The sequence below is a fragment of the Carcharhinus amblyrhynchos genome, chromosome 8 (assembly GCF_965287045.1).
Source record: "Carcharhinus amblyrhynchos chromosome 8, sCarAmb.v2.hapA, whole genome shotgun sequence".
In the NCBI taxonomy this organism is placed as follows: Eukaryota; Metazoa; Chordata; class Chondrichthyes; order Carcharhiniformes; family Carcharhinidae; genus Carcharhinus; species Carcharhinus amblyrhynchos.
This window is the reverse complement of record NC_137331.1, coordinates 45,321,807-45,346,785: the sequence shown is the minus strand read 5'-3', so window position 1 is coordinate 45,346,785 and position 24,979 is coordinate 45,321,807. Positions and strand designations below refer to the sequence as shown.

The following is a 24,979-nucleotide window of genomic DNA, read 5'->3' as shown; positions in this document are numbered from 1 at the left end:
GTACACCCTGACCACAGTTAAGGGTGTAAGTTCAAGATTATGTAACTAAACAAACCTTGTTAAAGGTTGTACTGTAAACATGGAGTGTCGGGAGGGGAAAGGTAAAGCAGGAGAGATCTTCATGGCATTGTAGCCTGAAGCTTTCAGGCAGTAGCGTGGAACACAGAAAATACCCCCCACCTCAGGTGGAAGGGGTGTGTGTTTTGGAAGGCTTTCACATGGTGCTTTCACATTCAATATATTCTTCAATTGGTCATTCCACATGCCAGTTTATACAGAAGGAAAACCATCAGCTGGTTGCTAAATAAATGAAATCCCTTTTAAAGATCGTCCTCATGATTTGGGAGGAAGGGTGAAGTCAAGGATAAACTTCTGAATTCAGGTTGTGGGATGGACATGAAATATCACTAATGTGATACCCCTATCTCAAGAGTCTTGGGAGGAAGTTGGGTTATAACCAATCCACCAACCTGAATAACTTGGGGAATATATTGGTAGAAGTCAGTTTTAAGCGCTGATCTGTCTTCATCCAATACTTAATGTCATCTTAACATCAGTTTCAAAGCATGGAACCTATTAAAAAGAATAACAGTACTTTAAAAAATGCATCTCATGCTTAACATTGAACTCCATCTGTCAATTTTTAGCTCAAAAATCCCTTTGCAGTTTCCCTTTGTCTTCTAAAGAATTAGTTGTGCCTATTTTAGTCTCAGCTGAGAATATTGACACCATGCCTCTGGCTGTACATCTAGATCATCGATAAACACAGTAATAGTGAACAGAAATGACCCCATGTTATGCACTTATGATTATGCAGCCAAATTCCCCTCCAACCCGATTTTCAAGTTTATTGATGACACCGCTGTAGTGGGTCAGATCTCAAACAATGACGAGACAGAGTACATGAATGAGATAGAGAATCTGGTGAACTGATGCAATGATAATAATCTCTCCTTCGGTGTCAACAAAATGAAGGAGATTGTCATCGACTTCAGGAAGCATAAAGGAGAACATGCCCTTGTCTACATCAATGGGGACGAAGTAGAAAGGGTCGAGAGCTTCAAGTTTTTAGGTATCCTGACCACCAACAACCTGTCCTGGTGCCCTCCATGCCGACACTATAGTTAAGAAAGCCCATCAGTGCCTCTACTTCCTCAAAGACTAAGGAAATTTGGCATGTCAGCTACAACTCTCATCAACGTTTACAGATGCACCATAGAAAGCATTCTTCCTGGTTGTATCACAGCATGGTAAGGCTCCTGCTCTGCCCATGACTGCAGTAAACTACAAAAGGTCATGAATATAGCCCAATATATCATGCAAACCAGCATCCCAAACATTGACCCTGTCCACACTTCCCACTGCCTCAGCAAAGCAGCCAGCATAATTAAGAACCCCAGGCACTCCGGACATTCTCACTTCCACCTTCTTCCATCGGGAAAAAGATACAAAAGTCTGAGTTCACGGATCAATCGACTCAAGCACAGCTTCTTCCCTGTTGCTGTGAGACTTTTGAATGGACTTACCTTGCATTAAGTTGATCTTTCTCTACACCCTAGCTATGAATGTAATACTACATTCTGCACTCTCTTGTTTCCTTCTTTATGAATGGTATGCTTTGTCTGTATGGCACACAAGAAACAATACTTCTCACTGTATGTTAATACATGTGACAATAAAATTAAATCAAATCAGTACCGATCCTTACAGAAGCACAGCCCACTACCAACAACATAACTTCTATTCTCAATTTTATGATTGTCCTTCTTTAAGTCTATTGTTAGGAAATCGAGATAGTTTTAAGTAAGTTGTATTTATAATTTTTAGGAATAATATAGCTTCAAGTTTTATTTTTTAATTTGTGGATTAAAAAAATGAAACCTGAATAATTTAACTTTAGAATGTAGCCAGCAGGTCTGTAGCTGCCTGTGTACCTGCAGTTTTAATATGGTTTTACAACCATATTCTTAAGTAGTTTAGGGAAGTTAAGAAACAAAGACATAGTGTTGTTGCCTAACTATGGAGTTTTGGGAGAGAGACTCACTGAGACAACTGCAGTCTAAAGTACAATTGGCGATTATGCTTTTAAGCTGAACGAAGCAATTTAAATCTAACTAGACATTCAAGCAGATTGCAAAGGAAAATAAGTCTAAGGATCTTGTTGCTCTAAAGTAAAAGTAACAGTGAATGTCAAGTAAGATCTGGATCTCAAGGGACATACCGAGCTGTCAGCAGAGGGAGCAGGTTCTAAAGATAAAGGAGAAAGGTCTTTTGGCCAAGATCAAGCATAGGTTGAAGCACAAGATCAGATGTAATGTCTGCTCTTGTTGGTTTGGATTTAGCATGTTTCTCTTGTGGGGATCTTGCATTGGATTAAATTTGAATTCAAATTATAGAAAGGACGTGAATGCAATGGAGGGGGTGCAGCGGAGATTCACCAGGATGCTGCCTGGAATAGAACATTCAAGCTATGAAGAGAGGTTGGATAGGCTTGGGTTGTTTTTGTTGGAGCAGAGAAGACTGAGGGATAACCTGATTGACGTGTTTAAGATTGAGGGGGCATGGGCGGGTGGATAGGAAGCAGCTATTCCCCTTAGTTGAAGGGTCAGTTACAAGAGAACACAAGTTAAATGTGATGGGTGGGAGGTTTAGGGGGATGTGAAGAAAAACCTTTTTACTCAGAGGCTGGTGGCATTCAGTGCCTTGGAGGGTAGTGGAGGTGGGATCCCTTAAAAAGTACCTAGTTAAGTACTTGGCATGCCATAACATTCAAGGCTATGGGCCAAGTTCTGGTGAGTGGGATTAGGTGGGTGGGCCAGGGTATTTCATGCATCAGTGCAGACTCGATGGGCCAAAGGGCCTCTTCTGCACTATTATAATCTGTGAATAGTGATTCTGTGAAATTTGATTTTGCAGCAAGCAGGGAGGTGGATTAAGGGCTTGCCCTGCCCACTCTGCGCATTGACTTTTGTAACTGAGAAAGGAATAAAAAATATTATGAAGGAGAAAAGTCTATAAAAGACTTTTAAGTTAAAGGGATAAAACAGGAATCTGCAAAAGCTCCTATTAAGTAAGTAAAGAGTAAGGAGCAGAGGAAGGCTCTTAGTTTAAAAAGCGGACGATGCTGGGAGCACACTTGGAACAATGTGGGTTTATGAGGAGCCAAAAGATCAGTGGCCACAGCCAACGTCTGGTGATTTATTCTGACCCTGCGAAGCGGTGTTGTTCTGTTGTCGGGCTGAATACCTCACAGAGTGCATGGAAGGCTGTTTTTATGCATTTTCAAAAGACAGTTGATTAAGTGCCACATAGGAGGCTTGCAAATAAAATTATGGGTTACAGTAATAAAGGGAGAGGTAGGCTGATGGTTAACTGGTTGTTTTCAGACTGGAAGGATAGAAGCAAAGCCCCTTACAGGGAATATTAGCTCTTATTTTTTAAACTTATTCTTTAGAGTGTGAGCATTTCTTGAAAGTCTAGCATTTTCTGCCCAACAGAATACCATTGAGAAGATATTGGTGAGTTACCTTCTTGGACCATTGCAGTCCATCTGGTGTATGGGCACTCAAGTGTTGCTAGGAATGGAGTTCCAGATTTTGACCCAGTGACATCAAAGAAACAGTGATATTACTCTACTTTTGAGAGGTCTGGGCTGCAGACTCAATGGAGAAATGGGGACAGCACAGTGGCTAGGACCTGGGTTTGGTTCCAGCCTTGGGTGACTGCATGCAATTTGCACATTCTCCCTGTGTCTATGTGGGTTTTCTCCCACACTCCAAAGAATGGGTAGGTTAGGTGAATTGACTATGCTGAATGAGTCCTTTGTGTCCCAAAATGTGTAGGTTAGGTGGGATTCTCTTTTGGAGTAGGTACAAACTCAATGGAATGCATTGTAGGGATTTTATGATTCTATGAAAATTATCAAAAATGTTTTCCCTTTCACAGAACCATGTTGACTCTGTCTGATTGTGCTTTTTTACTACCTCTAGTAATGGATCCAATCATTTTCTCAATGACAGACTATAGTTTCCTGCTTTGTCTTCCACCTTTCTGAAACAGGTGTTACGTTACAGCTTTCCAATCTGGTGGGACCTTTTCAGAATCTACAGAAAGATTATAACTAATACATCCACAATCTTTTCAAGACCCGAGGATCCAGGACAAGTTCAACAAGTAATCTCATCACTCTTTCTCTACTGATAGTGATTGTTTTAAGTTCCTTCCTTTTGCCTCTTGATTTTTTTTTTCTTGGGCTGCTTTTTATGCCATTGATTGCAAAGGCTTATACAAAATACTTGTTTAAATCTCTGCCTTTTTCTCATTTGTAATTCCACAGTTTCACCCTGAGACCAATGCTCACTTTCTCTGCTCTTTTCCTTTTTAATATCATTGAAGCTTTTGCTGTTTTTATTTCTCTTGTTCATTTTCTCTCATACACCCTCTTTATTCAGCCATCCTTTGCTGATTTCTAAAACTTCCCAATCCGCTGGCCTGTCACTATTCTTTGCAGTATTGCAAATATTTTCTTCCAAGTTAACATCACTTAACTTCCTTAGTTGGCCAAAGACCACACGTCCTTCTTTCCTCAATGGAATATATCTTTGAGAGTTATGAAATATCTCCTTAAATACCTGTTACTCTACTGCCTCCCCATTTAACCTATTTACCCATTCCTCTTCAGTTAACTGCATTCATACCCTTGTAATTGCTTTTAAGATTAAGGCACTAGTTACAGGCCCACATTACTTACTCTCAAGCAAAATGTGAAATCCATGTTATGATCACTCTTGCCTTAAAGTTCTTTTGCTGAGGTCTTAGAAAATTCTGTCTCTTTACACATTACCAGATCTAAAATAGCCTCATCCCTGGTAGATTTCAGAACATGTTGTTCGAAGAAACTGCCCTAAATATTCTTCATGAATTCATCTTCCAGTCTACCTTTGTCAATTTGGTTTGACAATCAATGTGAACATTAAAGCCACTCATAATCAGTGCAGTGCCTTTCTTGCAAGCTCCCATTATTTTTTGATGCATGCTCTGTTCTGAGCCAACATAATTTCTCTCAAATAGTGATCTCATCCTTTCTTCACAGAGTTACCCACCTTATTTTTCTTTCCTTGAGTCCTTATTTAGTCTCAAATACCCTTGAATATTCAGGTCCCAGCCTTGGTCACCTTGCAACCGCAGCTATCATATTCATATTTCTGTTTGTGTTATCAATTCATTTATTATTAGATGTTGCTGGCATTTGGATAGTCATTAATGTTATTCTTATTGCCTACTCTGACCTTATTTACTGATGCATTCATGTTTGTAAACTGTCCTTTTCTGTCACATTCTGCTTATTATCCTGCATTATTACCTTGTCCTTTCTCAGACTTTCCAAATCTGCCTTCATGCAAACCTGCACTCCGCCCAACTGCTATTTAGTTTAGATCCCTCTTTCCAGCTCTAATTATATGATCCACCAGGACACTGGTCCCAGTCAGGTTCATGTGAAGGGCACCTCAACAGTACAGTTTCCTTTCTCCAGTACTGCCATCAGTGCTCCTTGAATCAAAGCCTATTTCTCCCGTACCAATCTTTAGGTCACACAGTCAACTCTAATTTAAAGTAGTAATCCAGAGATTATCACCTTTGTGGTAAAAGTTTTAATTTAGCCTCTAGATATTCATGAGTATCTTACCCATGTTACTGAGCCACATCAACTGGATTCTTCCTCTACAGACCTTGGCACCAGGAAGGCAGGACTTTTTCTCTGCTGTGGAGAACCATACCTATCCCAACTATGATGTCCCTATTACAACTACATACCTTTTAACTCCACCTATTGAATGGCTTCTATCTGACATAGCTGTCAGCTTGTTCATTCTCCTTCCAGACCCTGCTCTCAGCTACACAAGCTGCAAGAACCTCAAATCTGTTGGACAATTAACTGCAGGGACTGAGGCTCCTCACTGCTATCATCTGGACCTCCATGCCTGTCTCGCTCACAGTTATGCCCTGTCTATGATCATGGACCAAATTTGAAGTACCTAGCTTGATGGATGTGGCTGCCTCCTGAAACAAAGTGGCAACATAACCTTCCCCCTCCCTGATTCATCATAGTGAAAAAAGTTGACTCCAGCACAACTGAGCCAAAGTTGAAGTTGCAACACATAGCACAATTGTGCTTGCTGTGGCTCAGAATGAGAGTAGGCCGTTTAGGATTCGGATGAAGAGGAATTTATTCACTCAGCAGGTGGGGAATCTTTGGAATTCTTTACACCAGTGAGTTGTGGAGGCTCAGTCTTTGAGTATATTCAAGTCAGTGATTGATGCATGTCTAGATATCAAGGGATATTGGGATAGTGAGAAAATGGTGTTGGGGTAGATGATCAACCATGATCTAGATGAATGTTAAGGCAGGCTCGATAGGTTAAATGACTTACACCTGCTCACTTTTCCGATGTTCCTAGGATCACTTATGCTACAGCAGTAACACGTCATCTGCCTTGCTCTCTTTTCTGGCTTATTTCTATTAGGTTGAGAAATATAATTTGATATTTTGGAATATTGTGTTCAGTTCTGGTCACCTATAAGAAAGATGTGGAAACAATAGAGAGAGTGCAAAGGAGATTTACCAGGATGCTGCCTGGTTTGGAGGGTAAGTCTCATGACGAAAGGTTGAGGGAGCTGGGGCTTTTAGCAGAGGAGGATGAGAGGCAACTTAAAAAGAGATTTGTGAGATGATGAGAGCGATAGATAGAGCGAACGTGCAGAGACTATTGCCTCGGGTGGATGTAGCTGTTACTAAGTGGCATAACTATAAGGTTCATGGTGGGAAATATAGGAGAGATGTCCGAGATAGATTCTTTACTCAGAAGGTGGTTGGGATGTGGAATACACTGCCTGCTGTGATAGTGGAGTTGGACACTATAGGAACTTTCAAGCAGTTATTGGATAGGCAGAATGATAGGGAGTGGGATAGCTTGATCTTGGGTTTGGACATAGCTCGACCCAACATTGAGGGCCGAAGGGCCTGTACTGTTCTATCTATAGTTAGATCAAGTGATTGAACTAGTAAAGCTAGGAATTTAATGCAATAGTTAAATCTCTCCATTACTAGTTTAACTTATTACTTGCTTATAGAAAAGCTTTAAACCCACCACTTATCCACCTGCTCACCAAATGCTTTGAAGCTTCAGCTATAATAATATTCACTGCTGGTCTCCAGTTCATTCTTTCAGACCACTCCTTTTATTCTAAAAGGCCAGAACAGCAACTCCTCCCTCACCTACTCACCAAATTCCAAAGCTGCACTCAGCCATGCGCTGTTCCATTTGTACTTGCTTTGTATGCTTAGTGACTCCCTCATACCTACTCAGGCCACTGTCACTCAGTTAGAAATCCAGAGATCCATGGCAAAGCTCTGGGGAACCCAGATTCCCACCATGGCAGATGATGAAATCTGAATTCAATAAAAATCTGGAATCAAAAATCTAATGATGACCACAAAACTCTTGTTGATTGTTGTTATAACCCATCTGGTTCACTAATGTCCTTTAGGGAAGGCAATCTGCTGTCCTTACCCAGTCTGGCCTACACATGACTCTAGATATACAGCAATGTGGCTAACTCTTAAAAAGTCCTGAGATGTACTCATGCCAGTTCAAGGACAATCAAGGATGCACAGCAAGTGCAAGCCCAGCTAACAATGAATAAAAAACCAAAATTCTACAGAGCTGAGTCAGGTGCCAGTGCCTTGAGAAGCCAGATCTCACTCACTACCTATTTGACTAACTGGAGCTGGCTCTTCAGAAACAAGTTTGTCCCTAAAATTGAAAGAAACTTAAAATTTTAAGAGTCAATTGTAGTTAAATACAAACTAAATTTTAGTCAGCGACCAAGTTCAAACACGGTCTCACAACATAAGAACATAACAACATGCTGCAATGAACTGCTTCACGTGTTTCATATCCCTTTAGATAGGTCTTTCCATTTCAGGGATCAAGGATATTTTTTCAAGTCCAAACCAAATTGGAGTGAATGGCTTTTAAAAGCTTCTTTCATGGGATATGGGTGCTGCTGACTGGCCAGCTTTTATTGCCCATCCCTAGTTGCCTTTGAGAAGATGGTGGTGTTCCAATGTATCTGCTGCCCTTGTCCTTTGAGATGGAAGTGGTCGTGGGTGTGGAAGGTGCTGTCTAAGAATCTTGGTGAATTGCATCTTGAAGATAGTACACACTACTGCTACTGAGAGTCAGTGGTGGAGAGAGTGCATGGTTGTGGTGCCAATCAAACAGGCTGCTTTGCCCTGGATGGTGTTGAGCTTCTTGAGTGTTGTTGGCTGATAACTAATTAAAGTTATGATTCCTTCACAAACAAGTCATCATAAATTGATTGGATCAGGTGAACCACACTCAGCACTGCTCACAAACATTTTTATTGGATATTATTGCAATTGAATTGATGAATGTGGCCTGATCTGATGCCTTCTTTAAAATAGACAGAGTATTGTTGGCAATATTAATTGTATTGCTGAATGATCTGGTTCAACAATACTGGAAAGATTGAAACAAACCATTTAGGAGAGTTTTATTACAGTAAATTAAGGGCTTTAAGAAAGCAGACCCAATGTTAAAAATCTCTCCACCAATTTAATGCACTGTGCAATTATTTCTTCCATGTACATCATTAATTTTAAAATATACAAATGTCAATGTTCAATAGGCAAAACAAGCAAAACCAAATAAACCAAAAGTATGCTCAGAATTATCCACAACTACAGAACGTTTGCAAAATATTAAAAAACTGCCTCAGTGCTCATCTCTTGGATAGAGCTTGTTATATATTCAGTATACCAAGCTTACAATATTCAAACCCTTATTAAACAGAATATACAGTAACATCACACATGGATATGCTTTGAAATATTAAGCCAGAATTTAAACTATTACACTTAGAGGTAGTTTAAATCTGTCAGTGGCTGACTTAGTTGTACAACTGCCTATCTTCATAAAGAACAAGCAAAATTCCCTTTATTCATCATGAGGACACATCATTATTACTTTTGTGCAAATTTTAAGAATACATGTTTTCTTCAGCACCAGGTGTTGAAGAACGTGCAGCATTATCAATAAATGGAGCTGTACATTTACACATCACAAAAAGGTAGATCAGTATTTCAGTTTCAAGCTCCCACAGGCTTGGATGTCTCCGGTGTTCATCACAGAATCTTCTGGAGAATAGCATTGGTCAGATCTAATGTCTCTTCTTTCACCAGCACTATATCATAGGAGTCAATGTACTTTTCTAAACATTCTTCCACCTATGCACATTTTAAAAAAAAACTTAAATTTAGAATTATATTTATCTGATTCTGACATGCTAGGTCTGACATAGCAAGCAATGAACAGTGCTAATTTTCACAGTAACTTTAATGCAGTGTTAATGTAAGCCTACGTGTGACACTAACAAATAAACTCAATCTTGAGAAAAAACATTGATTTGTTTGCCAAGTTAATTAAAGGCTCTAGTACAAAGCATCTTAGACAGATTGCAGTATGTTTGCTGGATAATGAATTTATATCTATTCCTTAAAGACAGAAATACCCAGCAACAAAAATGGAGAATAGCTAATAAACAGAAATCAAATTTTATGTGCATATTCATCTGTCAGTTTCAGTAAAGCACAATGAAATATATACAATTCTGCACGTTTATAAATCTCTTCCTGCAGATTGCTCTGCATATTGAGCTGTCAAATTGTATCAGCCCAACTTTCCATTTGCCAATTTTAGAACAAGCTATCCAAACCAGTAGGTCAAAATAGTTCTGTGACCAGAGTAAACTGCAGTGCCACAGCCAGTAACTATTGCTGATGTACAAATGCATATTACATTTAATCATGGCTAGCATTGTTCATTCTGCAGTATTTTAGTAATGTGGCAAAGAGGTTCAATTTCAAAAGATTCAAATATTGATAAATGTGGTACTTAACTGTGGCTCTGCCGGTTCATTCTGATAGTGAGTGTTCCTATCTGCTCACTTGATGAAAATAACGCAAACGTGGGATGGTCCATGGACCCTAGTTAGGGCTGAAAACTTAATAACTAGACATAAAATTTCTTACTTTGTCGTTTAAGAATCCTATCTTGAGAATGCTTTCAACATTTTGAACACCATCTGCCATATTCAAGTCTCCCAATGAATCTCCCAGAAGGATGATGTTACAATTCTCCTTCAATTGGTTGAAGTACTCAGAGTTCCTTAAAGCTCCATCATGTTTGTTGTAAACATGGATGAGTTCACCTTTAAAGCCTTTTAGAACACCCTTAAATAAAAAATATTTCAGTTCTCATTAGCAGGTTATCGATTTCAGGTCAAAGCATGAGGTCATAATATGTAGGGTGACTTATTTTAATCAAATTGTTTTCCACCTATTAAAAATAACCAAGACTATTTTAAAATGTGGCCCTGCAAATCAGGGTTAAACAACTTTCACAGGGGCTATATAAAAAAAAGACATGATCAAGTTTGGTCAGTGTAATTTTATGATCCTTGGCCAGGCCCCCAAGTTGTTGGTACGATTCAGTTAGGGACCAAAAATATTTTGATTAAACAGACAAAATTTGAGAGATTTAAGACTTGTTTGTTGAATAAAGCCACAAGATTCCGTGGGTTTTGAACAAACTGAAAAAAAAAGTTAAAAAGGTCAGACAGATCAAAACAATCTACAATATCTATGTTATGTTCTAACATTCAGGGTTATTATGAGATACATGTGAATGAACAAGCAAACTCCGGTCAAGAACACCGCACTATACAATAAGTGGCAGATGTGACTAAGACATAGTCCATGGATTGTTCAACAATCCAACAGATGTCAGTAACATTGAATAAATTAATCCCACTGAAACTCCCTGTCTTCTTCACCTTGGAACTCCAATCTGGGAATCCTTTCTAAAGTCATTCCAACGTGGGTGGCACCAACAATGCTCCCATTCCCCTCTCCTCCCCTCACCCCCGTTCTCCCCCAGCCTCCACCCCCCCTCCACCCCTGTGCCTCCCCCTGCAGGACATTTCAATCCCATCTCCTGAGATTTGTTCTCCTGGATTCCCAAGACATTTAGTCACCAACTCACAAGCACAACTGCTGCTCTTCAGCTGTGCCAAGCAGAATACTACTACTTCAAAGAAGTGCCTTTGCCAACAGCCCATAGCATGGAGTTACTAACCATGGCCAGCCTCACAGGGTTTTAATTTTCTCTCCCAAGGTTCCTTTCTCCTGGATTCCAGAATACGCATTTGAGCTCCAACTCGTCAGTACAACATCAGATCTTTGGTCGCTGAGATTGCTGCTCCAGAGGAGTGCCTTTGTTCCAATGGCCAAAAGTATTCCACCAAATGGAGGTGTCCTTTTCTTGCTTCTCTTTATTTAAAAACTGAACTGGGATTCTTCCCTGTGCTCATCCCCTCATTAGGGCTCTTCGTTTGGGATTTTTCCCTGACCCGTCTCCCTTGCCTGAGATACTGGTCTTCCAATGGCACTCCAATCCCAGTCACACGACACAGTTTTCATGCCATTTTTCTTCTTGTAAGACATGCTGGGCCCGGAGAACAAAAGAAGTGGAGAACTGGACACAGATAACCCACCCCCTGGTCTCCACATGCACAGAAGCTCCGAGATCTGTTGGGAGTTGAAGTTCCCAACCTCTACTCCCACTGTTAAGATAAGTTTGACTTTTATGATCATTCCTAATGTTGTAACTAATCATAGAACATACAGAATTGAACATTACATTAGCTAACTTACCTTCTCATCAAAGTCCATGAAGTTGGAGACAACTTTCACATTGGAGTGAAATACACCGGCCTGAGAAATAATCTCCTCCAGGACATCACCAATTCCAGCAGAGAATATGAATACTGGGATGTTGTGTTCATTCAACTTATCAAAGAACAGCTCATAACCATCTCTGGAATTGAGCAACATATTTCAAGTTACAAAATTCAACTAAATGTGGACATTTGTTTTCAGAAACCACAGTATCGTAATTAACCTTTATAGAGATCCACAGTTTTCACACAACTCCTCAAAATAATGATGCATTAAGTTATGAGTTCTCTCATTAGTAATCATACAAATACTTTTTATGCAGCTTGTGACCTTGGTATCTGGGCACAAATTTCTTTTTACTATTTCATCATAAAATATCATGAATCTGGGATATCCGGAGGTCAAATTTTTACCAAAGATTAAACAGTGAACCTGGACCGTCACAGGTTTCACAAAGGCTGAGAACTGTGCAGCATAAAATTCAGTGACTTTCCAATCAAACCCAGCAGTTGTTACACTGTGAACAACTTCAACTGAGGGTCACACATTTCTGCAGAATGGAGATAGACATTCCACATCTCAGATTTAAGTAATTTTAAAATAATTGTGTGAGGTAACAAACCATATTGGCAGACATTGAAAATACACTTACAAATGTGTGAACTGATTATATATGAAATGCTAATACTGTTGTAGCAGCTGACACATCTGAACAGTCATTTCCACCCATTTTTATAATAACAAGTCCCTGAAAAGCCTGTATGGAATATCTAAGTAGAACAACATAAAGCTGCAGCACTCTGCTGAGTATTCATGCATTTGATATTCTAAATACTTGCTACAGTACAGTAAAACATTCACAAGATGCAATGTTAGAATTAATTGCTCATGTAGCTGTAACACTTCTTTGCCAATCGTGGACTGCACCCTCCACCTCATCTGAAACCCCCATAGTACCTCAGCATCACGTCAGATTCCCTCACCACCGCAGCCAGATTCCCTTTCTCAATGCCTTGTTCAATCAGTAAATTGTGAGATTTTGTCCACCTGTACAAGAGAGTTTTTATTTTGAAAGCTGTTGGTACATACAAGAAACATAATCATGAAGAACTTCAGAAGGAATTCCTTTCATCTCATTGTAGAAAGTTATCAAAAATGGAATTGATAAATAACGAAATGTTCACTAGCGAGTCTTTGAGCCCACTATTTTTTAAAAATCTTTTAAAACTGGCTTCATCCATTATTTCATAAAGAATTGATCTAGGAACTTAAACTGTCTTTGACTTGGAGCATTCTTTGTACTATACAAAGTTGTAAGTTCGACGACTTGTATACAACACCGATTCCAAATCAGTATGTTAAACAGGGATTTTCATAAAGGGCTCAAGAAAATTTATAAATGGAAGGGATTTTCATCATTAACAAAATTATAATTCAGGTTTTGTTTTAGAAAGTTTACAGCACAGAAAAAGGCTGCTTACCCCAACGTGTGTGTAGAAAATTTATCTACCCAGCCTAATCCCACTCTCCCTCCCTCTCACGGGCCATGCTCTGCCCCGCTCTCCCTCAAGCAGAACCCACACTCCCTCATCCTCAAGTGGTGAGGTTGACAGAGTCTACAGAGGGGCATAGACAGGTTAGGTGAGCAGACAAAACCTGGCAGATGGAATATAATGTAGGAAAATCTGAAACTATGTACTTTGGTAGTGAGAATAAAGGAACTGAATATTATTTAAATGGAAAAAGACTGCAGAAAGCTACAGCTTGGAGGAATCTGCAGGTCCTTGTGCATAAATTACAAAAGGCCAGCATGCAAGGATCATAATAGGGAAGGCAAATGGAATGTTGGCCTTTATTTCAAAGGAAATGGAGTACAAAAATAGGGAAGTCTTGCCAAAACCATACAAGGCCACACTTGGAATACTGTGAACAGTTTTGGTCCCTTTATCTAAGAAAATATATACTTGCATTGGAGGCAGTCCAGAGAAGGTTCTCTAGGTTGACCTCAGGAATGAAGGGATTTGTTTATGAGAAGAGGACCAGTAGGTTGGGCCTGTGCTCATTGGAGTTTAGAAGAATGATAGATCACCTTACTGAGACACATAGGATTCTCAGGGGGTTTGACAGGGTAGGTGTTCAGAGATTGGTTCCTGTTGGGGAACAGTCGAGGACCAGAGGGCATCATATCATGGTCACCCATTTAAGCCAGAGATGGGGAGAAATTTCTTCTCTCAGAGGATATCTGAGAAAGTCATTACTGAAGAGGGCTATATAGACTGGGTTGATAAGTACATTCAAGGCTGAGATAGACAGATTTTTAATCTGTAAGGGAATCAAGGGTTATGAGGATAAGGCAGGAAAATGGAGTAGAGGATTATCACGAGATGAAGCGTGAATGTGGAGCAGACTTCATGGGCCAAATGGCCTACTTCCGCTCCTCCATCTGGTCGTCTTATAGTCTGCTCTCTGGTCAGCAATGGAACATGTTACTCTAAGAAACCACCCCAGAAGTACTCTATGAACTCATCTGGACCTTCCTTTGTCTGTCTGACCTTTCCAGTTTATATGTAGATTAAAACCTCCTAAGATTATTGGTGCGTCTTTCTGACAAGCTCCAATTATTTTTGTTCCTTTTTGCCCCACCCTATCATGTGATGACTGTTAGGGGATCTGTACATGACTCCCATAAATTACTTCTTGCCATTATTATTTCCACTCAAATTGCCTCCACATTCCAGTTTCCTGAATTTTGGTCATTCTTCTCTATTGTGCTAATCCTCCACTTGCTTACTCACTTCCCATCCTTGCTAAACATCCTGTACCCATCAATATTCAGGTCCCAATCCATGTCCTCTGGCAGCCATGTCTCCAAAATGGCTACCAGATTGTACTTATTTATTTGTATGTGCACTCTCATTCTTGTGCAAGGCACCTTTTGATGAAGACGCTTTTTTTTCAGATTCAACATTTATATAAAAGAGTCTGTTAAGGACTTACCATTCAACCATGAAAGGGTACTTCTCCTCAACAGTAAGATTTGGATCAATTTCAATTGGGTAGTATTTATTCCTAATCTGGAATAACTACAAGAAAAATACGAATGAAAAATGAAAGAATGACACACAAGAGAAAATTAAGCTTTTGCTGTTGAAACAAATACCTTTTTCTTACAGTCTTCTGAAATTAACTTGCAGTTGTCAATGATATCTGTCAGAATAAAAAGTAGAATGAATAAAATTAATGCTCAAGCACAGGCATCAAAAATCAATTGTGTAATTTCAGGTTTTAGTCTGGCTGTTTGGAATAATTGTATAGGATTAATGCTTCCAAAGAAGTTATATTAGACTTGAAATGTTAACTCTGTTTCTCTCTCCACAGACACTGCTGGAACTGCAAAGTCTTTGTTTCTTTATTTCCACAATGCTGTGCTTTTATTTTGGAGTTGGTAATATTCTATTCTGTACACATGGCTAGGAACGTTAGTTACCATCAATGATCACAGGCAACCAATATTGTAACTTAATACATATAAACCATAGCAGTGCACACAATCATTCAGACCAAGGAAGTTTGTGACAGCCTGTGCTGAGCTTAACAAAGTTAACAAATTATGATGAAAAATAGTAGAAAGGTGCTAAATTTGCCCGATGTCACCAGTAGTAGAGTCATAAAGTGTCACATTAATGGAATGACCTCATTAAAATTAAAATGGGGTAGATACCACAGATGGAAACTCGATATAGAACATTTGAACAGAGGATGAAAAAGGACAATCAATCCAATGAGTTAAATCAGTGATAAAACCTTCTTGATGCACATCAGCTTCCTGGCAGTTGTCAGCTGTCACAGAAACATAGAAGGGGGAGGCCACTTGGCCCTTCGGGCCTGCTCTGCCATTTATTATGATCATGGCTGATCATCCAACTCCATAGCCTAATCCTGCTTTCTCCCCATAACGTTTGGTAGAAACTGTCAAACTGGAGCTTATTTTGCTGGTTGGTCCCAGAATGGCCTGGCCAACTCCTCAGCAACTTAAAAATACCAATTAAAAAAGGCATTAAACCCATTTTGAAAATGAACCAAAACTATGGCAGAAATGGCAGTTTAATATAAGTTCCGAGTGGAGATGATAAGTTTGAGCTTTGTGGGTACAATCTTCTGTTTCCCAGCAATGTGAAGGCACCAATTCAACTGGTCACAGAATTTGGGATTATAAAATACCTACTGTGACAGGTTGGACATCTTTTCCCATTGTGGAAGAACTTGCTTAGTGTCATATCAAAATCTGTGATTATCTGCCAAACATTAAGAGCATAATAAGACAATTAGTATTGGAAACTGCTGCAAACATGCATTTTTCACAGTGCATTAAAAACAGGTCACTTTTTACCAATTAGTCCACGTTATAAAAAGACATAACACTTTTCATTATTCTACTGGATATCTCAAAGCACCTTACAGCCAATGAAGCACATTTTGAAGTACATAAACTGTTGTAATGTAAATAAATTGGATATTCTAGTGTATTAGATCACCTTGGTCATGTGATGCTATCCCAGGCCTTTGTCGATCCATCGCTTTTTAAAAATTCATTCATGGGATGTGGGCATCACTGGCTGGCCAGCATTTATTGCCCATCCCTAATTACCCTCGAGAAGGTGTTGGTGACATGCCTTCTTGAACGGCTGCAGTCCATGTGATGCTCAGTGCTGTCAGGGAAGGAGTTCCAGGACATTACACCAGCAACAGTGAAGGACTTGAACCCAGGTACCTCAATTTTATTTGCATGTATATTTCTTATGTTTTAATATGAGTCTGGGAGAATGGAAAGGGCTGTTCTTTAGTTTTGTCTCATCAGTGGCTAAACTGAATCAGAACACCAGAATCAGCAGCTTGTCTTAAATGCAAACGAATGACTAACTGATTAATTTATAACTGGTCCCCATATGAACATAAATGGCACAAATACAAAAGGGAGGAATATGTCCACACAACATGCTTATGTTGCAATTCTGCAGAAGTTATCGTGAAACTAAATGCAATGCCACAAAGTTTTCATAACTAAAATTACAACATACACTTAGAAACAAATTGTACTTTGGTAATTGCTTCAGCAATCTAATTTGCTAAATGCACATTGTAACAATATTATAGTTAAACTTTGATATTTTATACATGGAGTGCAAATATCTGACACTCATTAAATGGTGCTTCACGTATTGTCAGAATCATACAAAGATTTGGCCCAATGTACTTCTCAGCCTTTTGCCCATAGCCCTCTAATTCCTCCTTTCTGAATATTAACCAATTCACTTTTAAAGTTACTATTGAACCTGCTTCCACTGCTGTTTCAGGTTGTGCATTTCAGATCATGATTTAATGCTTAAAAATAAATTCTCATTTCCCCTCTGGCTCCTTTACCAATTGTCTTAAATTGGTGTTCTTTGCTTATCAACCATCCAGCCAGTGAAATACTGTTTCTTCTTATTAAAGTCCCACAGCCATCTCCAATTGATTCCAATCTATTCCCCTTTATCTCTCTCTGCTGCTGATCTCCAGACACAAGTTGTTGATTAAATGTGGAATCTACTTCCTTTAGTGACAACAACACATCATCAGCTGCACTTTTCATCAGACAAAATGAGTTCCCCCCATCAGACATACAAGCCAGGAGATTATCCAGTGAGGAAGTGATTAGCACTGCTGCCTCGCCGCACCAGGAATCTGGGTTTCGTTCTGGCTTCAGGTAACCGTGTGGATTTTGCATGTTTTCCCTGTGTCTGTGTGGGTTTCCTCCCACACTCCAAAAATGTGCAGGTTAGAGGGACTGGTCATGCTAAATTGCCCCTTAGAGTCCAAAAATATGTGCGTTATGTGGATTAGCCATATTAAATGCGCAGGATTACGGGGATGGGGCAGAGGAATGGGCCAAGAGATTACAGATTGTGGTTGAGTACAATTCTGCCACTGCTGATAGCCCACAGTGCCTCATGGATGCCCAATCTCAAGTTGCTATATCTGTTCAAGGTCTGTCCTAATTAGTATGGACGGTATCCTCAATGTAAAGGGCACAATGGAGGATATCCTCAATGTGAAGTGGTGCGGGTGGGGGGCTTTATCTCCACGCAGACCATACGGTAGTCATGTCTACCAACGCTGCCATGGATAATGCCTCTGCAATGGGCAGATTGGTGAGTACGAGGCCAAGTAGGTTTTTCCCTCTAACAAAAGAATGCTTTAAAAACTCAGCAGGTTTGGCAGCAATTGTGGAGGGGGAAACAGTGTTTGAGTTTGTATGACTTCTTCAGCCATTGCCATTTCCTGTGCTTCAGAAACATAAAAAATAGGAGCAGGCCATTTGGACCTTCAAGCCTCCTCCATCATTCAACATGATCATGGCTGATCCTCTATCTCAACACCATACTCGAGTGCTCTCCGCTTAATCTTCTTCAATAGATTCAGTGATTTGGCCTCCACAGCTTTCTGTGGTGCAGAATTCTACAGGTTCAATAACCTCCGAGTGAAGAAATTTCTTCTCTTCTCAGTCCTAAATGGCCTGAGACTGTGACCCCTTGTTCGAGACACTCCAACCAGAAAAAAAATCACCGTGGCCAGCCTGTTCAGCCCTGTCAGAATCTTATGTTTCAATGAGAACCCCTCTCATTCTTCTAAGTTTCAGTAAATACAGGCCCTATCAACCCAATCTCTCCTTATATGACAATCCTGCCATCCCAGGAATCCATCTGGTGTACCTTTGCTGCATTCCCCCTATGGCAAGTATATCCTTTCTTAAACAAGGAAAGCAAAATGCACACAATACCGTGGGTGTGGTCTCACCAAGCCCTGTACAATTGCAGTACGCATTTTTGCTCCTGTACTCAAGTCCTCTTGCAATGAAGGCCATCTACCTTCCTAACAGCTCACTGCACCTGCACGCTTGCTTTCAATGACTAGTGTACTAGGACACCGAGGTCCCATCATACACCAATTTATCACCACTAAATAATGCTGATTCTCTGTCCAAAGTGGAAAACTTCAGATTTATCCATGTTAGAATCATAGAATCCCTGCAGTACAGAAAGGCCATTCAGCCCATTGAGTCTGCACTGACCACAATCTCATCCAGGATCTATCCTCATAACTCCATGTATTTACCCTGCAAGTCCCCTGACACTAAGGGACAATTTAGCATGTCCAAACAACCTAACCTGCACATCATTGGACCGTGGGAGGAAATTGGAGCATTTGGACAAAACCCACACTGGCACAGAATCAAACCCAGGTCCCTGGATCTGTGAGGCAACAGCACTGACCACTGAACCAGATGGAAGGCTAACAGGTCTGTAGTTCTTCATTTTCTTTCTCTCTCCCTTCTTAAATAGTGAGGTGACATTTGCTGTCTTCCAATTTTCAGAGACCATTCCAGAATCCATAGAATTTTGGAAAATGATCATCAATGCACCCATTGTCTCCATAGCTACCTCTTTCCACACACTCAGGTTGTAGAATTCAGATCCCAGGAACTTAAATTTTCAGTCCCATTAATTTCTCCAATGCAACCTTTTTGCCAATACTAATTTTCTTCTATTCCTTATTCTCCCTCATCCCCTGGATCTCGAATTCTGGGAGATTTCTTGTATCTTCCTCGGTGCAGACACACAAATCATTTAGCTTCTCTGCCATTCCTCTATTCCCTATTTTAAAATTTGTCTGACTAAAAGATTCTCCCTGACTAAGGTATTGATTTTACACACAGTGGCACAGTAGTTGGCACTGTTGCCTCACAGCACCAGGGACTTGGGTTTGATTCCTGGCTTGAGTCACTGTTTTGTGTAGTTTGCATGTTCTCCTCGTGTCTGCAAGAGTTTCCTCTTGATGCTCCAGTTTCCTCCCACACTCCAAAGATGTGCAGGTTAGGTGGCTTGACTATGAACCATAAATCTAACAGAACAAAGCAATTGTTTCCAGCTAAATTGAGGCACAGTTGTGCTTCAAGGGTAGCCCAGGTACTCCCCAGACAAGCCAACTTAACACAAAAGGTCAGATGCCCAGGGTTTCCGCCTATTCATAATTGGGCCAACCCACAGAGATCAGTTTGTAGCCTAGATTTTCCAGTTCCACGGAGGTGTTTGTGTCAGAGGACTAGCTAGGATAAATGCATGGGGTTATTGAGAAAGGACCTGGATGGGATTGTGGTCAGTGCATGGACTGAATGGCCTCCTTTTGTACTATAGGGATTCCAAGATTCTATCATCAGCACAACACCACCCCATTTCCTTGTTGCCTGTCTTTTCTAAATGTCAAATCTTCAATATTCAGTTCCCCGTGTTGTTCACTCTTAGGTCCATTTATTCATTTGAATAGACAAGGACAGCATTGGTACAAGTTTTAAAATGGTTTTCTTTTACTGAACAGAACTTAAAATGATTAACATGACAGAAGCAGTAAAACATGAACTTGGAGACTGGCTTCTAGGCAAGCCAGACGCTATACTGAACTCTCTCCAAGTGGCACTAACTAATATCTATTCAAAATGCACTATAATCTAAAAAAAAAACACACAAATTTAACAAACATCCATCTGAAAAACAAAACTAAACTTTGCAGCTTTGTCCCCAAACTCCCTGAACATTGCCATACATTGTAGATAAGAACATAAGAAATAGGAGCAGAAGTAGGCCATCTGGCCCTTCGAGCCTGCCCCGCCATTCAATAAGATCATGGCTGATCTGTCGTGGCTCAGTTCCACTTTCCCGCCCTCTCCCCATAACCCTTAATCCCTTCTCTTATCAAAAACCCATCAACCCGCTTCTTAAAAATATTTAGCGAGGCAGCCTCCACCACTTCAACGGGCAGAGAATTCCAGAGATTCACCACCCTTTGAGTGAAGAAGTTCCTCCTCAACTCCGTTCTGAACCGCCCCCCCTTTATCTTGAGGCTGTGCCCCCTAGTCCTACTGTCTTTTTTGAGCGGGAAGAGTCTTTCCACCTCTATCCTATCCATCCCATTCATCATCTTATACGTCTCAATGAGATCTCCCCTCATTCTTCTAAACTCTAACGAGTACAAGCCTAGTTTATTCAGCCTCTCCTCATAGCTCAACCCCCTCAACTCCGGTATCAGCCTAGTAAACCTCCTCTGCACTCCCTCCAAGGCCAAAATATCCTTGCGCAGGTGCGGCGCCCAAAACTGCACACAGTACTCCAGCTGCGGCCTCACCAATGCCCTATACAGCTGCAGCAAGACCTCCCTACTTTTATATTCAATCCCCCTCGCTATGAAGGCCAGCATCCCATTCGCCTTCCTGACCACCTGCTGCACCTGCACGCTGGGTTTTTGCGACTCATGCACAAGGACCCCGAGATAGTGCCTACCTGAAGTTTGGAAGCTCCTCCTTTGATAAGGCCACATATGATTTCTTCCACTCTCTCAGGGTCCTTAATGTGGACATTTTTTTTCTGGAATTCTGGCATCTGAGAGACAGAGAGGTATTTATCATGAGTACTGAGAACACTCAACAGACACACAAGATTTACATATAGCTTCATACCTTATGTACAATAAACTTGCAGAATCCATTCATTTCAGGGAGCAGTCAAATGAGGTAGCAGCAGTGGGGAGTCAACATTAGTTATTCATGAATGCAACTTATGAAGCAGCTGTGACAATTTACTGCAGCAAATCAACTTTGAATTCACCGAATTTTAGACTGGTCACTGTACAGCAAAATAAATCTCTATTCACACAGTTAAATATCAGCCATAGCTGACCCAGTTCCATAACAGAAATTTGGCATGGTAACTCATATTGAGATTTACTTAAGATTTTAAATTCATGACATTGTACTTCCAGACTAGTATTCACTTATTGCTGAGCACGTCTGATACTGATTCCAATCCTTACTAATCCAGGAAACAGTCTTAACACCCAACCCAAAAGGGTAAATTAAAATAATGCAATTTCATACATCTCAAGGAAATCTTATCATTGGCAAGCTACTGGAGGCAATAGCAGCTTGTATCATATTCCCAAACTTGGTTTAAAATAAAGATTTCTGACAGAATTAAAGCTGATTTTATAAAGCCTTTATTAGCCAAGGCATGGAAGTTCAAGAGCAGGGAGATTATGCTGGGACTAAATAAAACCTCGGTTATACCACAGCTAACGTATCGTGTGCAGTTCTGGAAGCTACATTTTAGGAGGGATGTGATAGCACTGGAAAGGGTGCAGAGGAGATTATCAGGATGTTGCCTGCACTGGACAGTTTTTGTTGTGAAGAGAGATTGATAGACTGGTGTTGTTTCCCTCGGTGCAGAGGAGACTGAGGGAAGACATAATTGACATGTATTAAAAAAATTATGAGGGGCACAGATAGACAGGAAGAAACTTTTCCCCTTGGTAGAGGGAACAATGCCCTGGCGGCACAGATTTAAAGTAAAAGGCACGTGGTTTGGAGGAGATGCGAGGAAAAGCTTTTTTACCCCGAGGATGGTGAGAGTCTGAAACTCACTGCCTGAAAGGCTGGTGAGACAGAGATCCTCATAACATTTAAAAAATGTTTAGATGTGCACTTGTGATGCCAAGGCACACAAGGCTATGGGCCTAGTGCTGGAGAATGGGATTAGCATAGTTAGGTGGTTATTTTTGACCAGCACAGAACTGATGGGCTGAAAGAACTTTTCTGTGCTGTGGACCTTTATGACTAAGGCAAGGCTGGGAATTACAATTAACTTCCTGTCACATTTCCATGTCTAAGTCTCCTCCCAAGCCATATTTTAAGGAAAATAAATTCTAAGTCTAAACATAGGGACAGTTCAGCTACATTACAACTTCGCTATCACAGCACGTTTCCACAAAGTTCAGGACACCATCTGTTTTGAGTTCCCAAGTGAGTTCACATTTTCCTGTCACCAGATGCTCTGTTAAAATTATCCTCAGGAGTTACAGGGAAGAATGTGAGATTTAGTAGCAGGGAGCCAGCTTGCTTCAGTTAGTAACATCTTGCCTGTACCTCATCATGGGTTCAATCCCCACTCTAGGACTTCAAGTGGCGTGCCACAGGGATCAGTGCTGGGGTTTCAACATTATTACATTTATATCAATGATTGGATGAAGGGACCAAGATATAGTTGCTAAATTTAGAGTCAGAGGTTTACAGCACGGAATTAGGCCCTTCAACCCAACTTGTCCATGCTGCCCAGTTTTTAACCATTAAGCTAGTCCCAATTGCCCTCTTTTGGCCCTCTATACCCATCTTACCCGTGTAACTGCTTTTTAAAAGACAGAATTATACCTGCTTCTAAACTGCCTCTAGCAGGTCATTTCAGACACTCACCACCCTCTGTGAAAAAACTGCCCCTCTGGACCTTTTTGTACATCTCCCCTCTCACCTTAAACCTATGTCCTCTAGTTTTAGACTCCCCTACCTTTGGGAAAAGGTATGACTATCTACCTTACCTATGCCCCTTATTATTTTATAGATCTCTATAAGATCACACCTCAACCTCCTTTGCTCCAGGGAAAAAAAGTCCCAGTCTGTCCAGCCTCTCCTTATAACTCAAATCATCAAGTCCTGGTAGCATCCTAGTAAATCTTTCTGCATTCTTTCTAGTTTAATAATATCCTTTCTATAACAGACTGACCAGAATTGTACACAATATTCCAAATGTGGCCTTACCAATGTCTTGCACAACTTCAACAAGACATCCCAATTCCCATATTCAATGTTCTGATCAATTTGCTAATGACACAAAGAAAAGTAGGATATGAAAAGGGGAAAAAGGGCACAAGGATAGGTTAAGCAAGTGGACAAAGACTTGGCAAATGGAGTATAATGTGGAAAAGTGGGAAATCATCCATTTTGACAGAGTTTTTATTTAAAGAAAGCACATTATCTAAATGGTTTAAGAGCTCTGAGATGTAGAGGAATCTGGATGTCTTTGTGCATGAATCGCCAAAGGTTAGTATGCAAGTACAGCTTGTAGCTGCTCAAGTTTATAAGAGTAAGCAGCAACTTGATCCTGACAAGACTTGGCAGGGTCAATGTTAAGAGGATGTTTCATTTTGTGGGAAAATCAAGAACCAGGGTCCAATGTTTAAAAAGAAGTGGTCACCCATTTAGGACAGCGATGAGGACAATTTTTTTCCCTGACAGTTGAGAGTCTGTGAAACACTCTTCTTCAAAAGGCAATGGAAACAAAGTAATTGGATACTTTTTAAGGCAGAGGTAGATAGATTCTTGATAAACAAGAGGTTGAAAGGTTATCAGGAGTAGGCAGGAACGTGGAGTCGAAGTTACAATCAGATCAATCATGATTTTGTGAATATAGTGGCACTTGGAATATAGTGTTCAATTCTGGTCGCCACACTACCAGAAGGAAGTGGAGGCTTTGGAGAGGGTACAGAAAAGATTTACCAGGATGTTGCCTGGTATGGAGGGCATTAGCTATGAGGAGAGGTTGGAGAAACTTTGTTTGTTCTCACTGGAGCGACGGAGGTTGAGGGGAGACCTGAAAGAAGTCTACAAGATTACGAGGGACATGGACAGAATGGATAGTCAGAAGCTTTATCCCAGGGTGGAAAAGTCAATTACTAGGGGGCATAGATTTAAGGTGTAAGGGGCAAGTTTTAAAAGAGATGTATGAGGCAGACTTTTTACACAGAGTGTGGTGGGTGCCTGGAACTCGTTGCCAGGGGAGGAAGTGGGAGTGGATATGGTAGTGACTTTAAGGGGCGCCTTGACAAGTACATGAATGAGATCGGAATAGAGGGATATGGTCCCTGGAAGCTTAGAGGGTTTTAGTTAAGTCAGGCAGCATGGTTGGTGGATCTCCTCTGCACCCCTTCCAGCGCAATCATATCCTTCTGATAACGTGGCAACCAGAACTGAACACAATGCTCCAACTGTGGCCTCACCAAAGTTTTATACAACTCCATCATGACTCCCTGCTTTTGTAATCTATGCCTTGACTGATAAAGGAAAGTGTCCCATATGCCTTTTTCACCACCCTACTAACATGCCCTTCCGCTTTTGGAGATCTATAGACAAACACACCAAGGTCCATTTGTTCCACCGAACTTCCTACTGTCCTACCATTCATTGAGTACTTTTTTGTCAAATTACTCCTTTCAAAGTGTATCACCTCACACTTTTCAGGG

At 40.5% G+C, this 24,979-nt stretch overlaps 1 protein-coding gene across 2 annotated transcripts in view; it reads right to left on the bottom strand.

Moving 5' to 3' along the window:
* Positions 1 to 8,614: 8,614 nt before the first annotated feature.
* Positions 8,615 to 24,979, bottom strand: part of nt5c3a (5'-nucleotidase, cytosolic IIIA) — a 28,420-nt gene continuing 12,055 nt past the window's right edge. For both annotated transcript variants that reach the window (XM_080193991.1, XM_080193992.1), the window contains exons 2-9: positions 21,196 to 21,294; positions 16,047 to 16,116; positions 14,982 to 15,028; positions 14,819 to 14,904; positions 12,779 to 12,868; positions 11,798 to 11,960; positions 10,115 to 10,315; positions 8,615 to 9,310 (exon numbers count right to left, since the gene is read on the bottom strand). In XM_080193991.1, coding sequence (XP_080050117.1) covers positions 9,209 to 9,310; positions 10,115 to 10,315; positions 11,798 to 11,960; positions 12,779 to 12,868; positions 14,819 to 14,904; positions 14,982 to 15,028; positions 16,047 to 16,116; positions 21,196 to 21,294 — 858 coding nt within the window. In that variant the 3' untranslated portion in view covers positions 8,615 to 9,208. The remainder of the gene's footprint in view (positions 9,311 to 10,114; positions 10,316 to 11,797; positions 11,961 to 12,778; positions 12,869 to 14,818; positions 14,905 to 14,981; positions 15,029 to 16,046; positions 16,117 to 21,195; positions 21,295 to 24,979) is intronic.